The sequence below is a fragment of the Rosa chinensis genome, chromosome 5, assembly GCF_002994745.2.
Source record: "Rosa chinensis cultivar Old Blush chromosome 5, RchiOBHm-V2, whole genome shotgun sequence".
Taxonomy (NCBI): domain Eukaryota; kingdom Viridiplantae; phylum Streptophyta; class Magnoliopsida; order Rosales; family Rosaceae; genus Rosa; species Rosa chinensis.
Genome location: NC_037092.1, coordinates 33,795,355 through 33,817,399, shown reverse-complemented (window position 1 = coordinate 33,817,399; position 22,045 = coordinate 33,795,355). Strand labels below are relative to the sequence as shown.

General features: G+C 37.8%; 1 protein-coding gene and 1 long non-coding RNA gene across 9 annotated transcripts; both read right to left on the bottom strand.

Moving 5' to 3' along the window:
* Window positions 1-5,420: 5,420 nt before the first annotated feature.
* LOC112167274 (vacuolar protein sorting-associated protein 22 homolog 1) lies at window positions 5,421-10,265 on the bottom strand. 8 transcript variants are annotated; one of them, XM_024304279.2, is made up of 10 exons: window positions 10,104-10,238; window positions 9,973-9,991; window positions 9,792-9,863; window positions 7,478-7,577; window positions 7,293-7,403; window positions 7,064-7,199; window positions 6,675-6,829; window positions 6,094-6,201; window positions 5,876-5,965; window positions 5,421-5,764 (listed from the first exon to the last, which is right to left on the bottom strand). In XM_024304279.2, the coding sequence occupies exons 4-10, from the start codon at window positions 7,526-7,528 to the stop codon at window positions 5,663-5,665; spliced, it is 753 nt and encodes a 250-aa protein (XP_024160047.1). In that variant the 5' UTR covers window positions 7,529-7,577; window positions 9,792-9,863; window positions 9,973-9,991; window positions 10,104-10,238; the 3' UTR covers window positions 5,421-5,662. The 8 variants fall into 8 exon arrangements, with proteins under 8 accessions (XP_024160047.1, XP_024160050.1, XP_024160046.1 ...); XM_024304282.2 differs by having other exon boundaries at window positions 9,816-9,863; XM_024304278.2 differs by lacking the exon at window positions 9,973-9,991 and having other exon boundaries at window positions 10,119-10,265.
* Window positions 10,266-16,872: 6,607 nt separating this feature from the next.
* Window positions 16,873-19,899, bottom strand: LOC112203677. The gene is made up of 5 exons (XR_005800750.1): window positions 19,739-19,899; window positions 19,358-19,480; window positions 19,177-19,269; window positions 18,452-18,548; window positions 16,873-16,887 (listed from the first exon to the last, which is right to left on the bottom strand). It is a non-coding gene; the product is annotated as an uncharacterized LOC112203677 (long non-coding RNA).
* Between the last annotated feature and the right edge of the window lie 2,146 nt (window positions 19,900-22,045).

Here is a 22,045-nt window from a genome sequence, read left to right as displayed (position 1 = left end):
GAGCGTGGTTCTATATCATAGTGCTCTATGATTTCTTGAGCAACAATGTATGCAAATACATCATTAATGTGTATGGAAGATCTTTCCATCAACTCATACGCACTCTCATAATCCATTGAGATTTCTTTGTTCTCTGGAATCATTTCAAACATCGGATCGTCCTCCAGTATTTATTCATGGACATAACTATAATCAGAGACAATCTCATGAGAGGGATTCTCTACATTGATGATTAATGGATCGGTTTGTGCCTTACTCGCCCTCTTCTTCCTTGGGTGATTGTTAATCGAACCAAGTGGCCTCCCCCTATTCCTTTGGGGAGCCACGGCCTTAACCACACCTCCACCAAGTGTGATTGCAATGCCTCTATATGCGGCATTGTGCCCCTTGTTGGGGACTTCTAACCTTACAGGCACATTTGCAACTGATATATGTGATCTCGTCATTTTTGCGATATCAGCAAACGCATCAGACATCGAATCTGCTATGTTCTGAAGATTGATTATTCTTTTCACTTCACTTTCACATTGTGAAGTGCGGGGATCAAAATGAGACAGAGTGGGGACAAACCACGACAATTCCTGTCGTTCTCTTGGAAAATCTTTTTTCCTATCTCCCGCTAACGACGTGAAGACTGTCTCATCAAAGTGACAATCCGCGAATCTAGCAGTAAAGAGATCACCTGTCAAGGGTTCCAAGTAGCGGATAATTGTTGGAGATTCGTATCCAAAATAAATACTTAATCATCTTTGAGGACGCATTTTGATGCGTTGTGGGGGCGCAATAGACACATATACTGTGCAACCAAATATGCGTAAGTGTGAAATGTCAGGCTTATATCCAATTACCAACTGGTACGCAGAAAATGGTTGGCTAGCAGTGGGTCTTAAACGAATAAGTAAAGCTGCGTGCAATAATGCATAAGCCCAGGCAGATATAGGTAGGTTGGTGCCCATAACCAGTGCCCTAGCCACCATATGTAGCCTTTTGATGGTGGCTTCTGCGAGACCATTTTGTGTATGCACATAGGGTACAAGATGCTCTACATCGATCCCAATAGAGATGCAATATTCATCAAATGCTTTTGATGTAAACTCTCCAACATTATCAAGCCTTATAGACTTGATAGGGTGATCAGGGTGGTGAGCCCTTAAGCATATAATATGTGCTAGGAGTTTTACAAATGCAGCATTTCTTGTGGACAATAAAGCGACATGTGACCAGCGTGTCGAAGCATCCACCAGAACCATAAATTACTTGAATGGTCCGCATTCTAGATGGATATGTCCACAAATATCTCATTGTATCCTTTGCAAGAATGGAATATTTTGTTTTGTATCTTTAGCATAGGAAAGTCTTGATCCTGTTTTTGCTAAAGAGCAAGCTCTGTAAAACGAGTGATGTGCCTTTGAAATAGTCAATGAGGCATAATGGGAGGGAGGTTGAGCTTCTGGTACTTCAGAAGGCAATGACTGCATTTGAGCAGTACTAGGACCGACACCTTGCAGTGTGACAAATTTTTGTCCCATTTTATTTTTCACTCGAAAGAAAGGATGTTCGTGTAAGTTCTTTAAAATATGAATCATCATGTCACGACCAGGGTGCCCTAGGCGGTTATGCTAAAGCCTGTATGAGTCAGTGTCCCACATTTCATTGTTGGTGACAGCATAGGATTCAATGATTCGAATAGTAGTGAGGTACAATCCACTAGATTGACTCATAAGTTTCTCTAAAATGCGTTTCCTTCCACATTCATTAGAGGTAATATAAAGGTATTCAGTTCCATTCTCACAGTATATTTCTATATGATAACCGTTGGCATGAATATCTTCGGAACTTAACAAGGTTCGATTAGCTCTTGGTGAGTATTTCTATTTGGGAAGAATGACAATCTTTTCATTCTAATAATTTTTTCTTTTTCTAGATGTATTGCTTTACATCTTTATAATGCTATTTCGAATCATGTAAATATGTGTAGTAAATAAAAGTCGAATAAATTCAGTGCTTCAGAATAAAATTTGAAATTTATTAATAAGTCAACGATAATAAAATCAATGTCTTGTTCAGAAATCTAATTCATCAAACCATTCTTTAAAACCAAACAATAGTCTAATTAAAAATGAGGCATTATGCCTTCACAACTGTCCTTGGAAAATAAGATAAATAAAGCAGATCAATCAAATCTGGAGCAACCATTGACTGGGCAAGTTCCTTGTTGCCATTGAAGTCTGCAATTGTGAGATTGACGTCTGGGTCATGGCCTTCTTCCATATAGTGAGCCTCTTGTTCTTTAGACTCCCTATACCACTTGTAAGTGTAAGTGGCCGCAACTATATTGCTTGCTTAGCAATTCTTGTACCAATGCCCAATGACTCCACACCTATAGCATAGTTCATTGTCAAATCTTTCATGTTTGACTGAAGGGTTCTTAGGTGCCCTTTGCACCTTGTTTCCATGACCACTAGGGCCAGCACCACCATCTCTGCGCCATACATTGGGAGGGCCTCCACGGCCCATATCACGACCCCCACGTCCCTTTGCATTGGGGTTCTTTTCACCTTTCACTTTTCCATAATTAGCCTTGAGAATTTTCTTTGTCCCAACAGGCCTGACATTGTTGTTTAAAAGAACATCATTATGCCTCTCAGCCACTTGTAGTAGGTTGATCAACTTATTGAAGGTTGTGATTCTTTTGTTGTCATACTCCAGCCTTTACTGGTTCGGTAGTATAAGTGCTGAAGTAGAAAAAGTAGAAAGAGTCTTCTGGATCATATCATCTTCTGTGAGTTCCTATCCACATAAATTTAGACGTGCCTTTAGGCGCAACATGTCCTTGTTGAAGTCATTGACCCTTTTGTAGTCAAGCAAGCGGATTTCATTCCACTGAACTGTCATTTCTGGGAGTAAGGTGTCATGAACGTTCCCAAAACGTCCCTTAAGGGCATCCCACAGTTCTTTGGGTGTCTTCAACTGAAGGTATCCCCTGCGTAGGCTAGGATTAATATGTCGCCTCAGAAACATTAAGATATTTGCTTTCACCTTGTCAGACAGTCCATCGTCTTTGGGGTCAGTAGGAGTTTTGATGGTGGCAGTGTTGTCTTTTGCCACAAAGGCAGTTTCTACATCGAAAACCCAACGGTGGTACTCAAGTCCTTCTGAGTCAAAAATGTCAAATTCAAATCGAGTTGGATAAGTCATCTACATAAACAAGAGGGAAGATATAAATTACGCAGTCATAAAGATATCCACATGAATTATTTTCCAAAATTATGAATTAGATTTTAAGACCAAGATTTGTAATGGTTACTTTTTTTTTTGATGCTATGTGAAAATGCTTTATCACAGTAAGTATGTATTTATAATGCGCATGAATTTTCATTATCATGGCAAAACGCAATTTTTGTATAGCATTCTAAATAAGGAATAATCATAGCACGTAATAAAGAATAAGACATAGCATATATAAGAATAAAGTACATGGCATGCCCAAAATTCACAAATATACACCAAAATATATGTTAACATAATAATAGAAATAATATATCATGCGTAAAAAATAAAAACAATAGCATAATATAAAGACATGCTTAGGAATAATTATATAAACGTAAATAAAAATCACAAAACATGCTCAAAATTTCATAAATAATATATAACAAAATATATATGGCATGCTTTAAAATGATCAAAATTATCTAACTAAACATGCTCAAAAGTTCTAATTATAAACAATTAAATATATCGGATTATGAAATTAAATAAATAAAAGATAACATACTTGGTTTCGAGAAAATAAAACAATCCTAACGCACGTGCGTATTGACATGCGTAGCGATGCTTTTGGGCTTGAGAAAACTGGGCTGCTTCTTCTTGCATGGGCCACAAGGCCTTGCTGTTTTTCTGTTTTTTTTTCTTTGCTTTTCTCTTTTTTTCTCTCTGGGCCGCAGGCCTGCTTCCTTTGTTTTTTTTTCTTTTGTTTCTGTTGGGCCTTGTCACCACTCAAGGCCCATTTGTTTTTTTTTCTCTTTTTTTTTTAATTTTAATTGGGCCGGGATTCTTTTTTTTTTTTCTGGGCCGGACCTTTTCTTTGGGCCGAGTCACCTTTTTTCTTTTTCTTTTCTTTTTTCTTCTTCTTCGTTCTTGTCTGTGTCTTCTTCTTCCTTCTGGGTTTATGTCCTTCTTCTGGGCCAGAGCCGGACGCCGCAGGCTGCGAGGATGCTGGGCTGGGCTCGGCTGCTATAGGTAGGTGGGTTGCTGCAGGGCGCACGGGGACGCTGCAAGGCGCTCGGGGCTAGGGCTGTGATGCAAGCAGGGGGCGATGCGCGGGGGAAGGGGGGCTGTGCGACTAAGCTGCAAGTGGGGAAGCAAGGGCTGCAGGTTGGGCAGCAAGGGCTTGGCGGTGGTGGGATGTGTGCGCAGAGGCTAGGCGAGAATGAGGATCTGAGGTTTGTGACGAAGGCACATAATGTGTTTTTCCTTTAATATATATATATATATATATATATATATATATATATATATATATATGGTCCTTCTGGTGAGGGATCCCTGTTTTTTTGTTTTTTTAGGGATAAGGCATTAGACCAACTTTTTTATCATATTTTTGCATCTCAACCGTTTAGTTTTTAGGTCCAAATATGTAGATCACTTATGCAAATTTTCAGCCAAATTGATTATCGTTAAGGCATTCAAAATGATGATTTAAGATTATAAGTTGAACGGTTCAAGTCTGACAGATTTGGTTCGTTCGTTGATTTAATCTAGTTTGACACCTTAACGATCACCGATTTGGCTGAAAATTTGCAGAAATGATCTACATATTATGACCTAAAAGCTGAATGATTGAGATATCGAAATGTGATCGAAAAGTTGATCTAATGCCTTATCCCTAAAAAAACCAAAAAAAGACATCCCTTAGTGGAAGGTGTGTGTGTGTGTGTATATATATATATATATAAATATATACTGCGCCGTTCGAGAGCGGACGTCCGCAACCCAGAAAAAGTGCGGACGTCACTCCTCCGGCCTCGATCGAGTGGCGACGGCGCAGCGCGGCTTGCAGAAGGGATGCTGGGGGTCGTGCGGAGGGGTCTGTGGTCCGGTGGAGTCGCCGGCGACGGTTCTGCGGTGCTACACGGAATCTGCAACTGCAAGTGAGGTGGCTGCCCAGAAACCGGCAAGCCTAACCTCCTCCGACCTCGAACGCCGCCCAGAAGAGGTCTGAGATGCCTCCGGCCTCCCTCCGGCCAGCCCCGCGCCGCCGCTGCCTGCTGCGTCGACGTCGAAAGTGCGGATGTCCGCTCCTGATCGGGCCTATATATATATATATATATATATATATTTTTTTTTTTTTTTTTTTTTTTTTTTTGGATGACCTAGTTCAACTACATATTTCTTTCAATCTAATTCCAACATCATGTTCCAGCAAAAACAGAACTTTTTTTGTGTTCTTCCAACACTTCATTAATAAACCACATCTCAAATTGAGGTGGGAGTCAAGGAGACCGAGTTGTGAGAAATGTAGCAAATTTCTCATTTATACGATGAAAAGCATTGATCATCGTTAGTTTGTTGGACCAACTAGCATTACAAAGGGAATCACAAATGAGTCATTTTTACATATAATCCTATTTAACTCCAAAATGTTGAGATATCTCATTTGTTAAGTGTCAGCTCCAACTAGGGTAGAGATGGAAGATACACAGGGAAACCAATATCGGCGTATACCATCTTTGTGGCCATCATCAATCATTGCAAGGCCCTCCTGATACAAACAATGGTATTTTGAGCCCCGGAAATCGTACTGTACATGTAAAAGACAAAAGGGAAAGAGAGAATACTAATATGAGTAGATTACTTAAGGTCAAAAACTTACATCTAGTAAAGTGTCCAAGGCATCAATTGCACGGCCACTGGTCCAAGATAGCCGTCTTTCTACCTCATCAACAGTCACAAAGCCTTGAGACTAAAGAGAAGAAAAGCAGAAAATAACTGTAAATAATCATTCTAGAATCTCGATGGTAAATAGTGAAACATTTACTCGAATTTTATACAGATGAAGGTAGAAGGACGATAAAGGAAGAAAGTTGGAACCTGCGCGAGCTCTAAAATTTCATTATGGTCTTTGTTCAACTCAGTTGGAACAGAACGAACAAGCTTCCTCTTTCCAACAGAAATAACCTCAAAACCATTACCCAATACCTGGAATCAAGCAAGAGATGACAGTATAATGCATCACATGGTCAATAATCATGCATTACAGAGTTGTAATAAATAATGAATTATATAGTTCCACTACCATGTGATACAAACGGAAATGACATGTAAAAACAAAAATTAATTTGTCTTCCAGTAATCACTAGGCTAAAAGGCAGAATAGCAACAGTATTAGTTACTCATATGAAGGATTAGGTGATAGGCATAGGCTGGAGTGCTGATTTGGTGTTCAGATGAATCAACCCATAACAAATTGTTGTAAGAATTTAAGCATTCATGCCAAGTTATCCAACACAGAACCTCATCTAGCAAGACAATAGGAGAGCACAGATTTTCTTTTTTCCCTTTGTGGGTGAAGGGGCCAATTGACTCATGTAACAGATTCCTAAGGTCGTACTCAAATTAATTTTGGATTGAAACTTGCACAAGTAATGTACGCACAAGCTAAATCATATTACCTTCAGCTTACTTATAGCACGCAGGCAATCATCCTCAGAAACAGCTTCACGATCATTTTTTCGTCTCCGACGAAGCAAATTGCAGAGTTCCTGCAGGTTGATCAAGCCTCCATTGTGGGGTCTTGTTGCTAAGCAGATATCAACAATTTGCACTCCTGTCTAACCAAGGAGCTCAATATTAGAACATTTATACAATATTTACAAATATTCCCAAGCAAAATGCGGCGACTAGTGACTGAATCAATATATAAATGTTATAGAATATTGCATACTGAATTTGCAATAAATTCATTTGGAGCCTGGAGCATGAGTATCTAAACTATTTAGCAGTAACAATAAGAATAGCCAATCTTGCAGATATGCAAAGACACTAGGAAGATGGTACCAACCAAGTTCATAGTAGAAGTCACCGATCCCCAAAAGCTCTGCCCAGAAACCCTTATTGGAGGCCAAGGGGTCTACTCCAACCTTAGTGCACATATCATGAAATTGTGATCTAAAAGCAGGATTCTTGCGAATGTCATTCTGTGCATCCATATTAACAGTCAATACAAATTTATTCCAATAAGAAAAAGATTCACCAAATTTCTTCTGAAAGTGCTGGAAAAAAAACTGGACCTTGTGTTTGCGAGCAAAATCTTCTAATTGGCTTTTAAAAGTGGCAAGCTGTTCCTTCATGAGATCAGTTCTAATCTGGGCCACATTCTGGCCCAGCGCCCGATATTGGTCCTGCAAAGCAGCATACACAGTTACTCATATTGGAATAATTAGTAGCAATAATCACTGGTAAAGAAGAAACAAACCCTAGCAGCAGCAGCATTCTGCAAACCACCAATACCAGGTCTCCTCCTCATTTTCTTCTATGAGTCTACACCCACTTTGATAGAGTTGAATAAGGGGAAGCTGCCAAAAAGCAAACTAATAAGTTGGTAAGAATTACAATCCAAACTAGAGTCAAAATCATCAAAAGACTTTTTCCTCTTTCCCAGTCAGTGCCCTGTAACTTGAATTACGGACACCAAGCACACCCTGTACACGCAGACCCACCCTGATCAGATTTTCGGCCGTCCTCTAGGGAGGTAGAATCCCTTCCAAAACTAATTTCCCCGAACATAACCAAATCCTATCTCTCACTAATTAGAAATAAAAACCATTTCACTTCAATATTCCTTTCCTCTCTGAAGACAAACCGATCCAATAAATCCAAATCTCAGCAAATTCCTCCTCTTTGCTATTTAAAGATTTCGTCATACATTCAAAACTTAAAAAAATATTACAAGCTACGACTATGTAACTAACCGCCAAAGTACAATGCCATTAAACTAAGATGTCTTATATGTTCCCTAATACACTAGGAACGACATATTATATCTATATTTTGTGGCATTAAGCTCAAGAGCATTATATGAACTATTATTGAATTTTGATTCCTAGAAGTTGAAAGTTGAAACACAGAGCAAAATATGAATATATTATCCAGAGAATGCAATTCAATTGAATTCATCAGCCACAGTATATCATAGTCCAATCAGATTATAGAAATAAACTATCAGCTGAAACTGCAATAACTCATCTAAATCCACAGACTAGTTGGAAAATCAAATTATTCCAAATTAATTAGGTATAATCTACATAAAGAAGTTCATAGCGGATTGAGAAATCAATCTGTCCTCATAAATACGCTTCTTGAAAAGAAATCTTTGGCTCTCCCAAAAGATTGAAATTAAGAATCAATAAAGTCAAATTCAGAAAAACCCAAATTACAAATGGTTTTGGTCTACAAATTGAAGTACCTAAAGTTGGGTCCCAAATTACAAAATCATATGATACTTGTACATTCTCACCCATGATTGGAATTCACAAAATCATATGCCAATAATTACTTTTAAAGGGTGTGGCTATACATTATTGCTGGTGTAAGGGATTTTACAGTCTTTGCATCACTCACCAAGGACATAAGCCTTTGCAGTTACATTATCTGTATGATACAACTCCAGTCATTCAAACATACAGACAACCTAACTCAAAGTTCCACGCCACATAGCTGAACAGAAGAGGATGTGGTGTGGAACTAAGTATGTTATCATGTAGAGAATGAATTACTAATAGTTAGAATGAGGCTAATAAGGTCCAACTAATTACTAAACCCATGTCCGTGAACTTTTCATATAAAGTACATAAATCACTACTACTAAAAGAAAAAAAGGGCTACAGCTCAAGATTGCAAACACTGACTCCATCAAAATAGTCGGTGATTAGTCTAAACGATTACAATCTACAGATTGCAACTCTATTACAATCTACAATCTCTTTGCTACAAATTGCAGCTCTATTACAATCTACGATCTCTTTGATAAAGATTGAAAACTGAAAAATTGTTTTACAAAAAATCATCAAATTGCAGCTCTATTACAAAATGAAGAAATAGAGCTGAAAAGATTTCAAACTACATATTGCAGCTCTATTACAAATTATCAGATTGCAGCTCTAATACATCCAATCTTTTCATAAAAGCCGAAAAGGTTGCAAACCACAGTAAGCTAATGGACAGATACGATAGTTAATTTTACAATTAACAATATTCTGACTAACAAAGTCATCTTTAAACCACAGCATGCTGATGCACAGTTACAATAGTTCATTTTACAGCTCCATTCTTTATACGGGACATAAAATTGATAAAAAGCTTAAAGTAGAAAATCTATGATAATAAGGCTTATCATTTACATTTATTTGGAGATATAATCCACTAAGTTCAATTACCTTAATCAAATCAAAAGATCATGACACCAAAACACAAAAAAGGTAACAATTTCAGCCCCAAAAGCATGAAAACTTGTAAGACAACAAACAAATCCCAATGTTAATCGACAAAGACTGGAAATAATGACATCCCAGCAACAAATAAGATAATTTAAAAAAAAAAAAAAAAAAAAAAAAAAACTAAGAAATCGAATCAAATATAGGAGGGGATTCAATTACCATATTATTTTCAGTATGCCTCTGAAATCGAATCAAATATAGGAGGGGTTTCAATTACCATATTATTTTCAGCACAAACAAAATCAAAGAATATTTAAAACAATTTTGCAACAAAAGAAAGAAGAAAAAACACACCCAATTGGATCAATATCGTTGCACCTGATCAAAACCTAAACCCAAATGCTTCTCTTCCCCTTGGCTCCAGTTCTGCATAAACAGAAAGGGGAAAAAAAATACTTATAACCAATTCATATATGCAGATCTATATATCTGAAATTTGCTGATATATAGCATTCATGTTGTAAAAGGTTCTTACCATAAGATTTCTACAGAGCCTACAATCAATTTCAAGGTTGGAAACTCAGAACAAAAACAAAGGCAAGAAACCAAAAACAGAAGTGAAATCATTGAAATCCAAACATAAAAGAAGATCGGGACAATTGCTACCTAAAAACCCTCTACCTCTCTCCGATGCTTCTCACGTTTCTGGGCTGTTTCATCTCTTCCGATTTCAATCTCTATGCTCTCGCTGCGTTTCTCTGTGTCTGTGATCTTGGGCTCTGATTTCGCAACCGAGTATTGGGAGACAGAAGCGAGAAGTGGAAAAAGATTCCGATGGCCGATTGTAATTAAAAGAAAAAAGAGGACAAAATCGTCTTGTCACCATCGGCTCGGCTCAAGCCGGTACTGTTACTAAGCCGATGATGAACAGTGAATCCCGCACCCTCCTTTAATATATAGTATAATTACTAGCAGGTCCACCTACTATCTATACTATTATTATTAAGAGAAGAGGTTTTGATAGCCAAAACTGAAAATTTTGACAGATTTAACCCTGAAATATTAAAAAGTTGAGTTTTTCTATTGGAACCTCCAAATTTGCTCACTTGACCTCTATGCTTTTTGCACCTCCTATCAAATTTTCAAATACTAAATTTACTCACTACACCTCACTAAAGTTCCTTAAATAACCTCACTCATATAATTTGCAAACAAACTATTATCTTTAAAATAAATAAAAAACTTAGTCATTTCAATGATTAATTACTCTATAATCTTAATTACATGTATATTCCTTAATCAGACAACATAAATCTCTTATCCAATAAAAAAAATCAAAATAATTTCTAATCAACAAGAAAATAACATGAACTATTGTGTGATTTTTTTAAAACTTTTTTTTTCTTTTAGTTGTGCAAAAAAAAAAGAGTAATAATTTTTTTCTTAATGTTTTTTTTTCTCTATTTTCTGCACCTCATGATTAATTATTTAATTTTTATTTTTTAGTTTTTCTATAAATGCTAACTTTTTTGTTTTTTACAAATATAATAGATAGACGTAGATTTAGGTTATAATATGATTTATTTTGCTCTCCCTCACAATATGTGTTCAACATGTATATCATATATTTTTATGTCTCATGATCTTAATCATAGTTTTAGTTCTCATTAAATATATATGAATGCTTTAATGAGTATGTAGTGAAATTGGAAAATGAAAATAGATAAGGAAAATAATAAAGTATGCAATCTGATTATTATTGAATTGGAAAGTCTAGAGAAATAAAAAAAATATTTTTTTGATATAATTATTGTCCTTAATAGTCATTTTATAGTAGGTTATATATGTAATTTAATAATTCGATTATGAATGAGGTCAAGTGAGCAGATTTGGAGGTCTCAATAGAAACACTCTAAAAAGTTTTGAGAATAAATTAAATCACAAGGATAAATAGGACAATTATGAAATAGATTTTTATTCAGAAAATTAAAAAGAAATGATTCCACAACCTCCACTTTTCTCTCCCACTATTTTCTCTCTGCAATAACTACCCACTGAATCTATTTCATCTGCAGATAACTTTTTTTTTTTACAATTAAATTTTTCATACACATGCAGAACATGTGATTACAGACTAGTGTGTGTGAAGAGAAGTTAAAGGTAGTAGAAAGTTTTTTCTTACAACTACCACATTTTCTGCCTTTTTTTTATGCTTTTATTTTTTAGTTTACAATTTACCATATTATCTTTATTGATTAATTATATTTTATATTTTTTTAATATATAAAGGTTAAATTAGTAAAAAATTTCAATTTTGGAGAGCAAGGTATTCTCTCTTAATAATAGTATAGATACTCCCAAAACCACATAGCATTAAGAGCAAGTTCACCCGTTGGGTCACCAGTTCACTGCTTTTTAGTGTTTAGTTTTACTTTCTGGATCACTGGCACAGTTTCCAATAAGATCTGGGTTACTAGGTCAGCTTGCAGATCACCAAGGTGACACATGGCTACCCAGGGCAGGAAATATACTGTGCCCGTGACCCAGAGAGTGAAAATACACATAAAAAGCAGTGAATAGTAGATGACACGGTGACCCACCGGTGAACTTGCTTTAAAAAGTCATCTAAATAAAAATAAAATAAAGAAACAAAAAAAGGCGGTCATTTAAATAAAAATAAATAAATAAACAAAAAGAGTAAGGGAACACAATACTGTGATTTAAAAAAAAAAAAAAAAACTTTTTAATAAATGGCTGGTGTGGTTGCCCTCAAGTTTTAATTAATGAAACTGTTGAATACAAGAGAAGATATTGAGTTTAAACTCCTAATTACAATAAGCATCTAAAGTTCTTTCCTACAACCTCTTGGATTGAAATGAAAGCCCCAAAGCATGTACTAGGAAACACAGCACCTTAATCAAAAAAGAATATTGTAGGCGTCCCTCTCTTATTTTAAGCTCCGAACACCAGATGATTCTGGTCACCACCTAAAATCTAGACATCCAACTCTAAATCATATCAACACCTGCACCCAAGGCAATGGCTCAAAATCCTTCTTTTAGACTCGAAGTCGACTTGAAAAATTCCACTAATACGTTTCGAACTCGCATATCGAAGCAACATCCACACTATTTCTCTTCCAATCCTCCACCGTGTCTTAACGTCAATCTTGAACATCTTCGATACGTTAAGCATCAAACCTTCATCAGAAAAGATTGCTTCGGAACTATACAAAAATGTAAAAATCTTGCCGATGCTGAGAGACACAGAAGTTTGTAAGACTCAAAATTTCTCATACGTACACCCACAAGAATGTTTAAGATACCAAGGCAAGTATATGCTGATTTTCGGAAAAAAAAATATTAGACTTAAGATTTTGGGTAGAAGAACATGCGTGACAACGGTCGAGTCACGGATGAGTATTTGTGGGATCTTGAAGAACATTAATTGGGAAGAATCTGAAGTCTTGATAAGTTTTGGGAAAATCAGCACATATTTGTCTTGGTGTAACACACATCTTTGTGGGTGTGTGAGAAATCTTTCGTCGTGGCTCTTTTGAGTCTCCCAATGTCTCTTAGCATCAACAAGATTTTTGCATTCTTCTATAGTTGGGAAACTAAATTTTCCAACAAAGGATTGATGTTTAATGTATCGAATATATATGTTCGATTTTACGGTTAAGTTATGGTGGAGGAGTGGAAGATAAATAGTACGAACGTTCCATCAATTCGGGTTCAATTGGAAAACACCCTGCCACAGTGTTTTCAAGTGTAGATGAAGCCATGAAGGATTTGAATCCCTTGCCTTGGGGTTTAGGGGTTCTGATTAGAATCGCATGCTATCCTGCTTGGGTTTGGGGTTTAAATAAGAGAGGGATGTCTGCAACATTCTCTTTTTTATTAAGGTTCTATGTTTCCGAATGCATGTTCTCGTCTTCATTTTTCTTTTGGGCACCCCCTTTTTAGATTGTTCGTGGTGTTCTAAAAGCTTCCGTTTTCCAAAAAGTAATAGGATTTTCCATTTTGTCTCCATGATTTTGGTAACCTAAATTAAATTAATGAGATTAATTGGGGTACCTTATAGCAGCATCCTTTTTAACAAGTTAATTTTCTATAAGACCTTTTTTTTTTTTTTGAAAGAGGGCCAGTACGGTTGCCCTTAAGTCTTGATCATTTTTTTGAAAGAGGGCAGGTGCGGCTGCCCTCAAACCTTGATTAATAAAGGATTAAATTCTGTTTACTACCCTGTACTTTCAAGGGTTCGTCAGTTTAGTCCCTGCACTTCTAATTTAATCAAAAAAGTCCTCGCACTCTCTAATTTCATCAAATCGATCCACTTCCTCACAATTCCGTCAATTTCCTCTGTCTAGGAGCTGACGTGTCCGGATGCCTCTGATGTGTCAGATTTGTGGGACCTTCCCACATGAAAAATTCCCAAGCTACCCCTTCAATCTCCCTCCCCTTTCCCACCCGGAGCAGCCTAATTCCCAACATCATAATCAAAGTTTTTTTTCCTTCTATTTTGCAGCTTCAGGATTTCTGTTCAGAGAGAACTCGAGGAGAGAGGAACTAGAACTGGGTTTCTCTCTTTCCTCCACTAGTTGGCATCCAGGCATAACCTTGCATCACCTCCACCACCATCGTGCTCAGTGGCCTCCGACGATCCACCGGCAGCTTCTCCATCATCGGGGTATGCCCGAACGTAACCCACGCGCTGCCGCCATAAGCACCTAGAAATCTTCTCTGGGCACCCACGACCCCTGCTTTCTTCTCCGGTCTTCTCGTCGAAGCAGTCCTCAAGTGACCAATCCTTAATCGCTTCGTTTTCTTTTTTCGTTCACAACAAAAAAATCCCAGTCGTCTCTTCAGCCTTTGAGCTCCTCCGAGCTCAGTGCTTCCCCCACTCTACAACCATAAGTGGCGCCAAGGCCATCAGCCTCGAGGAAATCAAAACGAGTCCGTCGATCTGGTATACAACACACTCTCTCTCTCTCTTTCTTTCTCTTTCTCTCTGACTCTGCCGCATGCGTTTGGTTTGCTCAGAAGAAAACGAAACCAAACATCTTGAGAATTTTGGAGTTGACGCGTGGGCAGCACAGGAGCTCGATCCGGAGTCGAGGAGTTGGGGGAGAGATCGGAAATCTTCGACCAGAGCTTGGCGAATGCAATGGTCAGGTCGATGGAAATGATCAGGGCCTCGCCGCCGACGTAGCGGAGCTTCCCAGATGGTGGCCGGCGGTGGATTGCGCTGTTGGAGCTGCAAACGATATTGAGCTTCTTAGGCTGGGTGTGGTTGGTAATGAGCTTCCAATTTGGATTTGGGAAGAATGAAATTTTGATTTGGGAGGAGATCTATATCTTTGGTTTTGATTTTCATCTTGGATTTACATGCATCTTGATTTGAATTTGGTTCATATTTGGTTTTTCTGCATCTTAGTTGAATCTAGAGGACTCATCTCAACCAAATTGGGTAAATTCGCACACCCAAATACTTAAATTTTCTGGGTTTGCTATGAGCATGATCTTTGGCCGCGAGGGAGGACATTAATGAGAGGTTGAAGAATGAACCCATACCCAACACCCCTCTTGTTTATCAGTCTCTCTCTCATCTTCTCCTGCCATGTTCATCGGTGAAGGAGGTGAGGAACCATAACCAAGAGCTGAGAAGAAGAAGAAGAGCTCTGAAAGGGGAAGGAGGGAGATTAGAGGGGTAGCTTGGGAATTTTGCATGTGGGAAGGTCCCACAAATCTGACGCATCAGACGGCGTCCGGACACGTCAGCACCTAAACAGAGGAAATTGACGGAATTGTGAGGAAATGGATCGATTTGATGAAATTGGAGAGTGCGAGGACTTTTTTGATTAAATTAGAAGTGCAAGGACTAAACTGACGAACCCTTGAATGTACAGGGTAGTAAACAGAATTTAATCCATTAATAAAATTGCAGAATACAACTAGGGGACGTAAAGCCTGAACCCTAGATTACAATAAACATAAAGAGAACATCCTGAAATAATACCAAGACTCTCCACAAAATCTATGTATTCTAACAAGCACTAATTAGCAAAGAGTCCACGAATGACTACTCTATTTGCTTTGACATAGAGTGACATACCGGAAAGATAACTTTATCACAAAGAAGCATCATTACAAATAGCATAGTTTTCCCACTATGCTGCCGCAAGGAAACAAATCCGGCGACACTTAATTTCATCCTGCCACTAGGAGGTTGCGTCTATTTGATCGCTGTGTTTGGTGATCTGATATTGAAGCTATGTTTACCCTAGATATCTTCTGGTGTTATTGAAGAACCACTACTACAAAAAGGTTATCAGACGACGGTGGATTTATGTTGTGTGATGACCAAGCTCACCGTGGTCTAAGTGAGTGTTGCGTGATTGAAACATCAGACAACGGTGATTTCACCGTTGTGTGATAGTACTTTGCTCAACAGAATACTAGTTTTCGTTGTGTGAATTCTGCGCAGGCATGTGCCTGGCATGGCATGGGCGGGGATGCCGCGGCACAGTCAGACAACATAAAAGAAAATTTTCCGTTGTCTGAGATTCATAACACACAACAGATATAACTCATTCTTTGTTGTCTGAGATTCATAACACACAATGGATATAACTCATTCTTTGTTGTCTGAGACTAATAACAGACAACGGATATAACTCATTCTTTGTTGTCTGAAACTAATAACAGACAATGGAAATAACTTAATATTTGTTGTCTGAGGTAAGTAACACACAACTGAAGTAAAATTATCTCCTTTGTCTGTTGATTACTCAGACAACAATGATCATTTTATTTCTGTTGTGTGTTATGAATCTCACTCAACAGAATTTTGTTTTCTTTTGTTGTTGGTTGTTAGTTCACACAACAACTATATTTGGTTATCTGTTGTGTGAATATTGTAATCAAATTGGGTACCAAGCAGTGACTGTTGTAGGAGAAGCCTTAATTTTAAACTCTTTTATCATCATACAACACATGGTTTTGTATTGTGTTGTATGACTTAACCTTGGACAACTTGGATTGCCTTAACAAATTGTGTGAGAAGAACTCAAACAACATACTATTTTTATTAACCATTGTGTGTGCATTATAAACCATTCAGAAAACATAGAAAATTGAGACTGTACTTGTAAAATGTTCTAGCTAGAAAGACCTAAAATACATAGATTACTGGCGCTTTCCTTTAATGCACCTTCATTTGTTCTTGCCGAAGCTCTCTTGTAGGCAAAGATGATAAGTAGCCTCTCGATCTTTTACGTCATCGATCCTACACATGATGGACAAGGACCTTGTAGAAGCTCTAGTATTGACTCCAGTTCTGCTCACCCAAAGACCTTACCCTTTGAACACATTGAAGACTCTCTAGCTGATTGAAACATTCTTCAACAAGTCCTAAATGCTTTGCCCACAGTGCCACTCTACCCATATATCTGCACAGTCAAGAACACAAACATCTAACTTCATTTATTCGGAAGCAATCAATCATATAATGCTGGAAACAAATTATTCACTGGGACATCTAATAAAAACAACATCAAAACAAAGGTCATTTTCAATTAATCTTGGACTTGGACTATTTTCAAGAGCTGCCCAGCCACCAAATCAAAAGTCAAGTCCATTGGAGCTCATTTCGCAGCTTGGTAAAATGCCTAAGCCAACACCCAAATATGCTTAACACCTCAAACAACCAATTATTCAAACTTTGCAAACAAATCCCAGCTAAGAACAAGAACTTGTTCAAGAATTAGTACTACCTTGACATTAGTGTTTCTGAGCCTAATTGCTTCCTCAGCATCAGTAAGAGCATGTCTGTAATTACCAAGCTCCTTCGATAACATCAACACACAGGAAGTCAGGAACCACGCTACAATAACACAACCAAGTGGAACACACCCAGATAATAATAATCAATCACTGGAACAATCACTTCACCAAACACCATACAACTGTTCTAAGACAAAGTCAACTCAAATACACAAGCAAACCACATGGGAGACACATGTTCAGACCCAACAAAGCATCTCAGTAATTCAAATCTCGGTACGAAAACCCAGAAATACAAACACAAACCCCCAAGGTCTCCATCACTTGGGCTCTTGATGGAGACCTTGCTCTTCACTTGGGTTTCCAGAGCCTCACTCATAGACTAACGCAAACCCCCACAACCCCATCAGAAACAAAATTAATACACAAATAAAATATCAATTAATTCAAAAGGGCAAACCCAGTTCCGTAACACAACCAAATTCACATTCAACTCGTGTACTAACAATATGCCATTCAACTCTAAGTCAATCAAACTCTAGGACATAATTAAATCAAAGAACAATTCCACCCAGAATCTCTAATTTTACCTTTGATGCTGGTCAAAAACCCAACTGAGTCGACAGCTTCTTTGACATCAAATTAACTCAATTTGAGCACAAAGATTGTCTTCCGATAGAATTACCTGACTGTAAAACAATATTCAAAAGGAAGATCAGAATTATATGTAGCCCGCTTATCTTTGATGGTGCTGTTGAACTGAAAAAAGCCAATAACATTACTTAGATGATAAACATACACATATGTACACATATCACATATGATAAACCAGAAACTCAAGATTGTATTTATAAAACACAGAATTAAACTACTTACACTCTTAGAAATATGGAATCACAGACGTCTCTATGCTCTAATGACATTATGTATAATTGATTAATTGTTAAAAGGTTTCTTCTCTATTGTCATTGCAGAAGTGAAGAGTCGGCAGCATTTGGAGCAGCACGTAAAAATGACGAAGAAGGAAAGAAACTTATTAGGCCAAGAAAACCCATTTATTGGCGTACCAGTTCCACCAACGCCTCCAGGCCCTCATGGTTAAATATGCTTAATTTGGTCGATGAAACTCTAGGAATTAAGAATATTCTCTTAAAAAGATAATTAGTACGCATGATTACTTTGGGAAATAAAAAATAAAACAGATCAGAGGAGCCTATGGCCTTTTGTTACCCTTAATTTGTTGTTTTGTTGCTGCTATTTGTTGTTTTGTTGCGTCCTGTATCCGTAGAAGCAAAGTCTGGACCTTGTCATTATCCACATGTTGGATCTACAGCAAGCACAAGGAGAATATTATGATAAAAAAAATTAAAGTAATAGATAGACAAAATGAAACAAAACATGACAACAGATAGTGCCACCAAACATTTGAACAACATTTGTGGAAATCAAATACACCAGAATCTCTAACATAAAAAAATATAAAAAATAACACAGATAGAAGGAGAATGAGCAGACCCAACATAAAATAAGAAAAATGAATGATTAGAAATACCAATGAAACCACACAATAAACTCGGCAGCAACAGAGAGAAAAATTAATACAAAATAGAAACAGTCATTAGATTTTGCAAATACCAGATTTTAGTTTGTTTTTCCTAATTCCAAGTTCTTTGGGTGGATCTTCATCAATCAACATGAAGGACTCCTAACATTAGAGGATGAAGTATATATTCCAAGAGCTCCAAATAAAAATAAAAATAAATCTTCATTATTTCTAAGCAAACACATACAAGTATCACCCATCATCCTATATAAAGAAGGCCAACTTCTGTTAATAAATTGAAACACATCACTGGATTAGGTTTAATTCCATGAAATTCATAGCCTCTACATGCCGTACAAAAAAGAATCTAAAAGATACTAATGTGCAGTGAGATTTCTGAGTAAGAGGTTACCTTTCTGGTCACTAGTTGCTTTCCAAAGTCCACCCATTTATTCTTTGCAGCCTGGGCGCAAGCTATTTTGAAAACCGATGCATCAAACTTTTTCTACATTAAAACATCCCACCTTCAAATACCAGCACATCACTCACTACATAAAAACCACAAGCACGAGAAGAATGCATAGAAGCATTACCTGCAATTCATCTTTCGTGATGCCCTCTTGCGGTATGGACAGGAAGAGCCGCACTTCTGGCGTTCCATGAACAGCATATGTCTTCCCTTCCTCGGTGAGCAACCATGTCTCCTTTGTAATCTCCTGCAAAATCGACAAGTAGCAAGAAGTAATCAACACACCATTACACAATCCAGGAATAGGAAATTGGATTAATCTATAGCCAAATTTCTTCGCGCATTGTCTATGTGCCTAATTCTAACAAGTAACAAGTGTGTGAATCCAGTAGCGAAGTTAAAGCTACACCAGAAATTGAACATGAACAAGTTGAAATCTCTGTTGAAGAAAATCAAACTCTTCGTGTTGAAGCATGAGATTAGGAGGTTAGGGAAGTTGAAGTACCTGAGAGTCAACATATCTGTGACCGGTGAGACTCTTAATAGCATTGGCGATGTCGTCGTGGTTGAGTTTAGCTTGGTCTGCGAGAGCGCGTGGGCAACTGGGAGGGCGAGTACTTGGGCGAGTGTGACGGAGATGGCGAGAGCGAGTGGGAGGGCTGGACCGGGTTGGTGACCGTGACGGCGGCGGCGTTTTCGTTGTCCAAGAAAGTGGAAACGGCGGCGTCGAGGTCGTAATTGTGGAATTCGAGGAAGAAGAGGGCTTCTTGTTTGGAGGCGGAGGTGATCTCGCAGAAGGAGGTGATGACGGCGTCGTTTTGGGGGCTCGATTCTTGAGCTTCGGCTTCCATAGTGTTCCTCTTCTTCTTCTTCTTCACTCTTTTGATCGAATTCTTGAGCTTCGGCCATGGTTGCAGACTTGCAGATCTAGATTGAGAGAGCTTTCACGAGAGATAGGAGTTTCGCACAAAGATAGAGAGAGAGGATGGTGAGAGAGATCCAAATAGACTGGGATCCAAATAGACTTAGGGTTTGTGAGAGAGGATTGAGAGCAGACTGAGATTTAGGGTGTGTCTGAGAGGACTGACTGGGAGTTTCATTTCGTTTTGTCGAGAGAGTTTCAAGAGTGTGGGAGGTATAATTAAACTTCAAATAAATTCTAAAGTGACTCACACAACACAAACCTAACAAACTGTTGTAAGAGTGCACTACAAAAATCAAAATGCCAAACACATGGAGGGAAATATACCGCGCCCATAGCATTTTGGCTTAAAATGTTGCCGCCTATATTCCAACTTCACACAACATAAAAGTATAACTTATGTTGTCTAATTTCTACAACTTGCACTAGGTTTATCTTGTGGAAGACATTCAAGCAAGCTTCCTCAAAATTTGACATCCAGTTTTCAATCACACAACGGAAACCTCAAGCACCGTTGTATCAAGTAGCCCAAATTTCAGATTTCAAGAGGCAACCAAGACTCGAGAATGGAGGGAAATCTGCCGCTCAATTTTTAAGGCTCAGACGACGGACCATGCTTAATTCCATTGTGCAATGTAGTTCCGATAAAAAAGTTATCACTTTGTTGGCATTCACACAACAGAATATAATCAGCACCGTTGTATAATAAAACTGACTTCAACACACAACAGATGATTTGTGTTCCGTTGTGTGATTAACTTTTTGTAGTAGTGAACATTGATTTTGTTCATTGTGATTAGATTGTGTTCGTCCTCAATTGAATCAACGCAGAAGTTTGATGACTCCCAAATCAGTCTTCTGACTTTCTCACGTCTCTTTTTGAATTTTTCTTTTTAATTCAAATTTAAAGGCACCATTATCTTCCTCTCTTTCATATATTGGTCATTAAATTCTTTCTAATTTTGTTATTTGTCATACACAAATTCATTTAATTGGTTCTTTCAGTAGAAAACTTTCTTTAATTGGTCAATGACTTATTAATTTACTAAATGCAATTTAAGAATGTGATTATAAAAGTAAAGTGAATAAAATTAAGCAACCTACTCCGACCGTACCACGTACCAAAGTAATTAGCGTACTGCGTACTCGTACCACTACAACCCGCAATCCAGGTAATACTAGTCAAGTCTTATGTTTCAGTTTCAGTTAACCATTCAATATCATTTTTATCTGGTTTGCAATCTCTGCTCAACTTCTCCACCGCGTTCGGCGCTGCTCTCTGGGTCACTTTCATCGGCAGCATCATCATGTTCAAGAATCTTCTGAGGCATCAGTTCGGTAATCTGCAAAGCAAGATGTTTCCAGCTTATTTCACCATGGTGGGGATTTGTTGTGCCATATCGGTGGCTTCGTTTGGGTATTTGCATCCATGGAACTCTTCCACTGTAGCAGACAAGTACCAGCTCGGCTTTTTGCTTTCTTCCTTCTCCTTTAATCTCACCAATTTGTTCGTCTTCACTCCCATGACTGTTGAGATGATGAAGCATAGGCATATAAGGTAGAGAGGGAAGAGAACATTAGGGAAGAAGTTCGCTATTGGTTTGCTGTGCCATAAAAGGCAGCCATTAACAGTGTTAAGAATAGATTTGTTAAAGTAACAAGTGTCATAAATTGAATGGGTTGTAAAACCATATACATGCTCACAACATATGCACATCAACTTGACAATAATCATAAAAGGATCAAGACTTACCTTCAGCAATTACTGGCATGGATTCCATATCTACAACTGCACAACAACGATCACTATAATATAGCCTTCTGTTGCTTACTAACCTTGCTTCTCAGTGGACAGAACTAATGCAATAATCGTGGTGGCAACAGGGACTA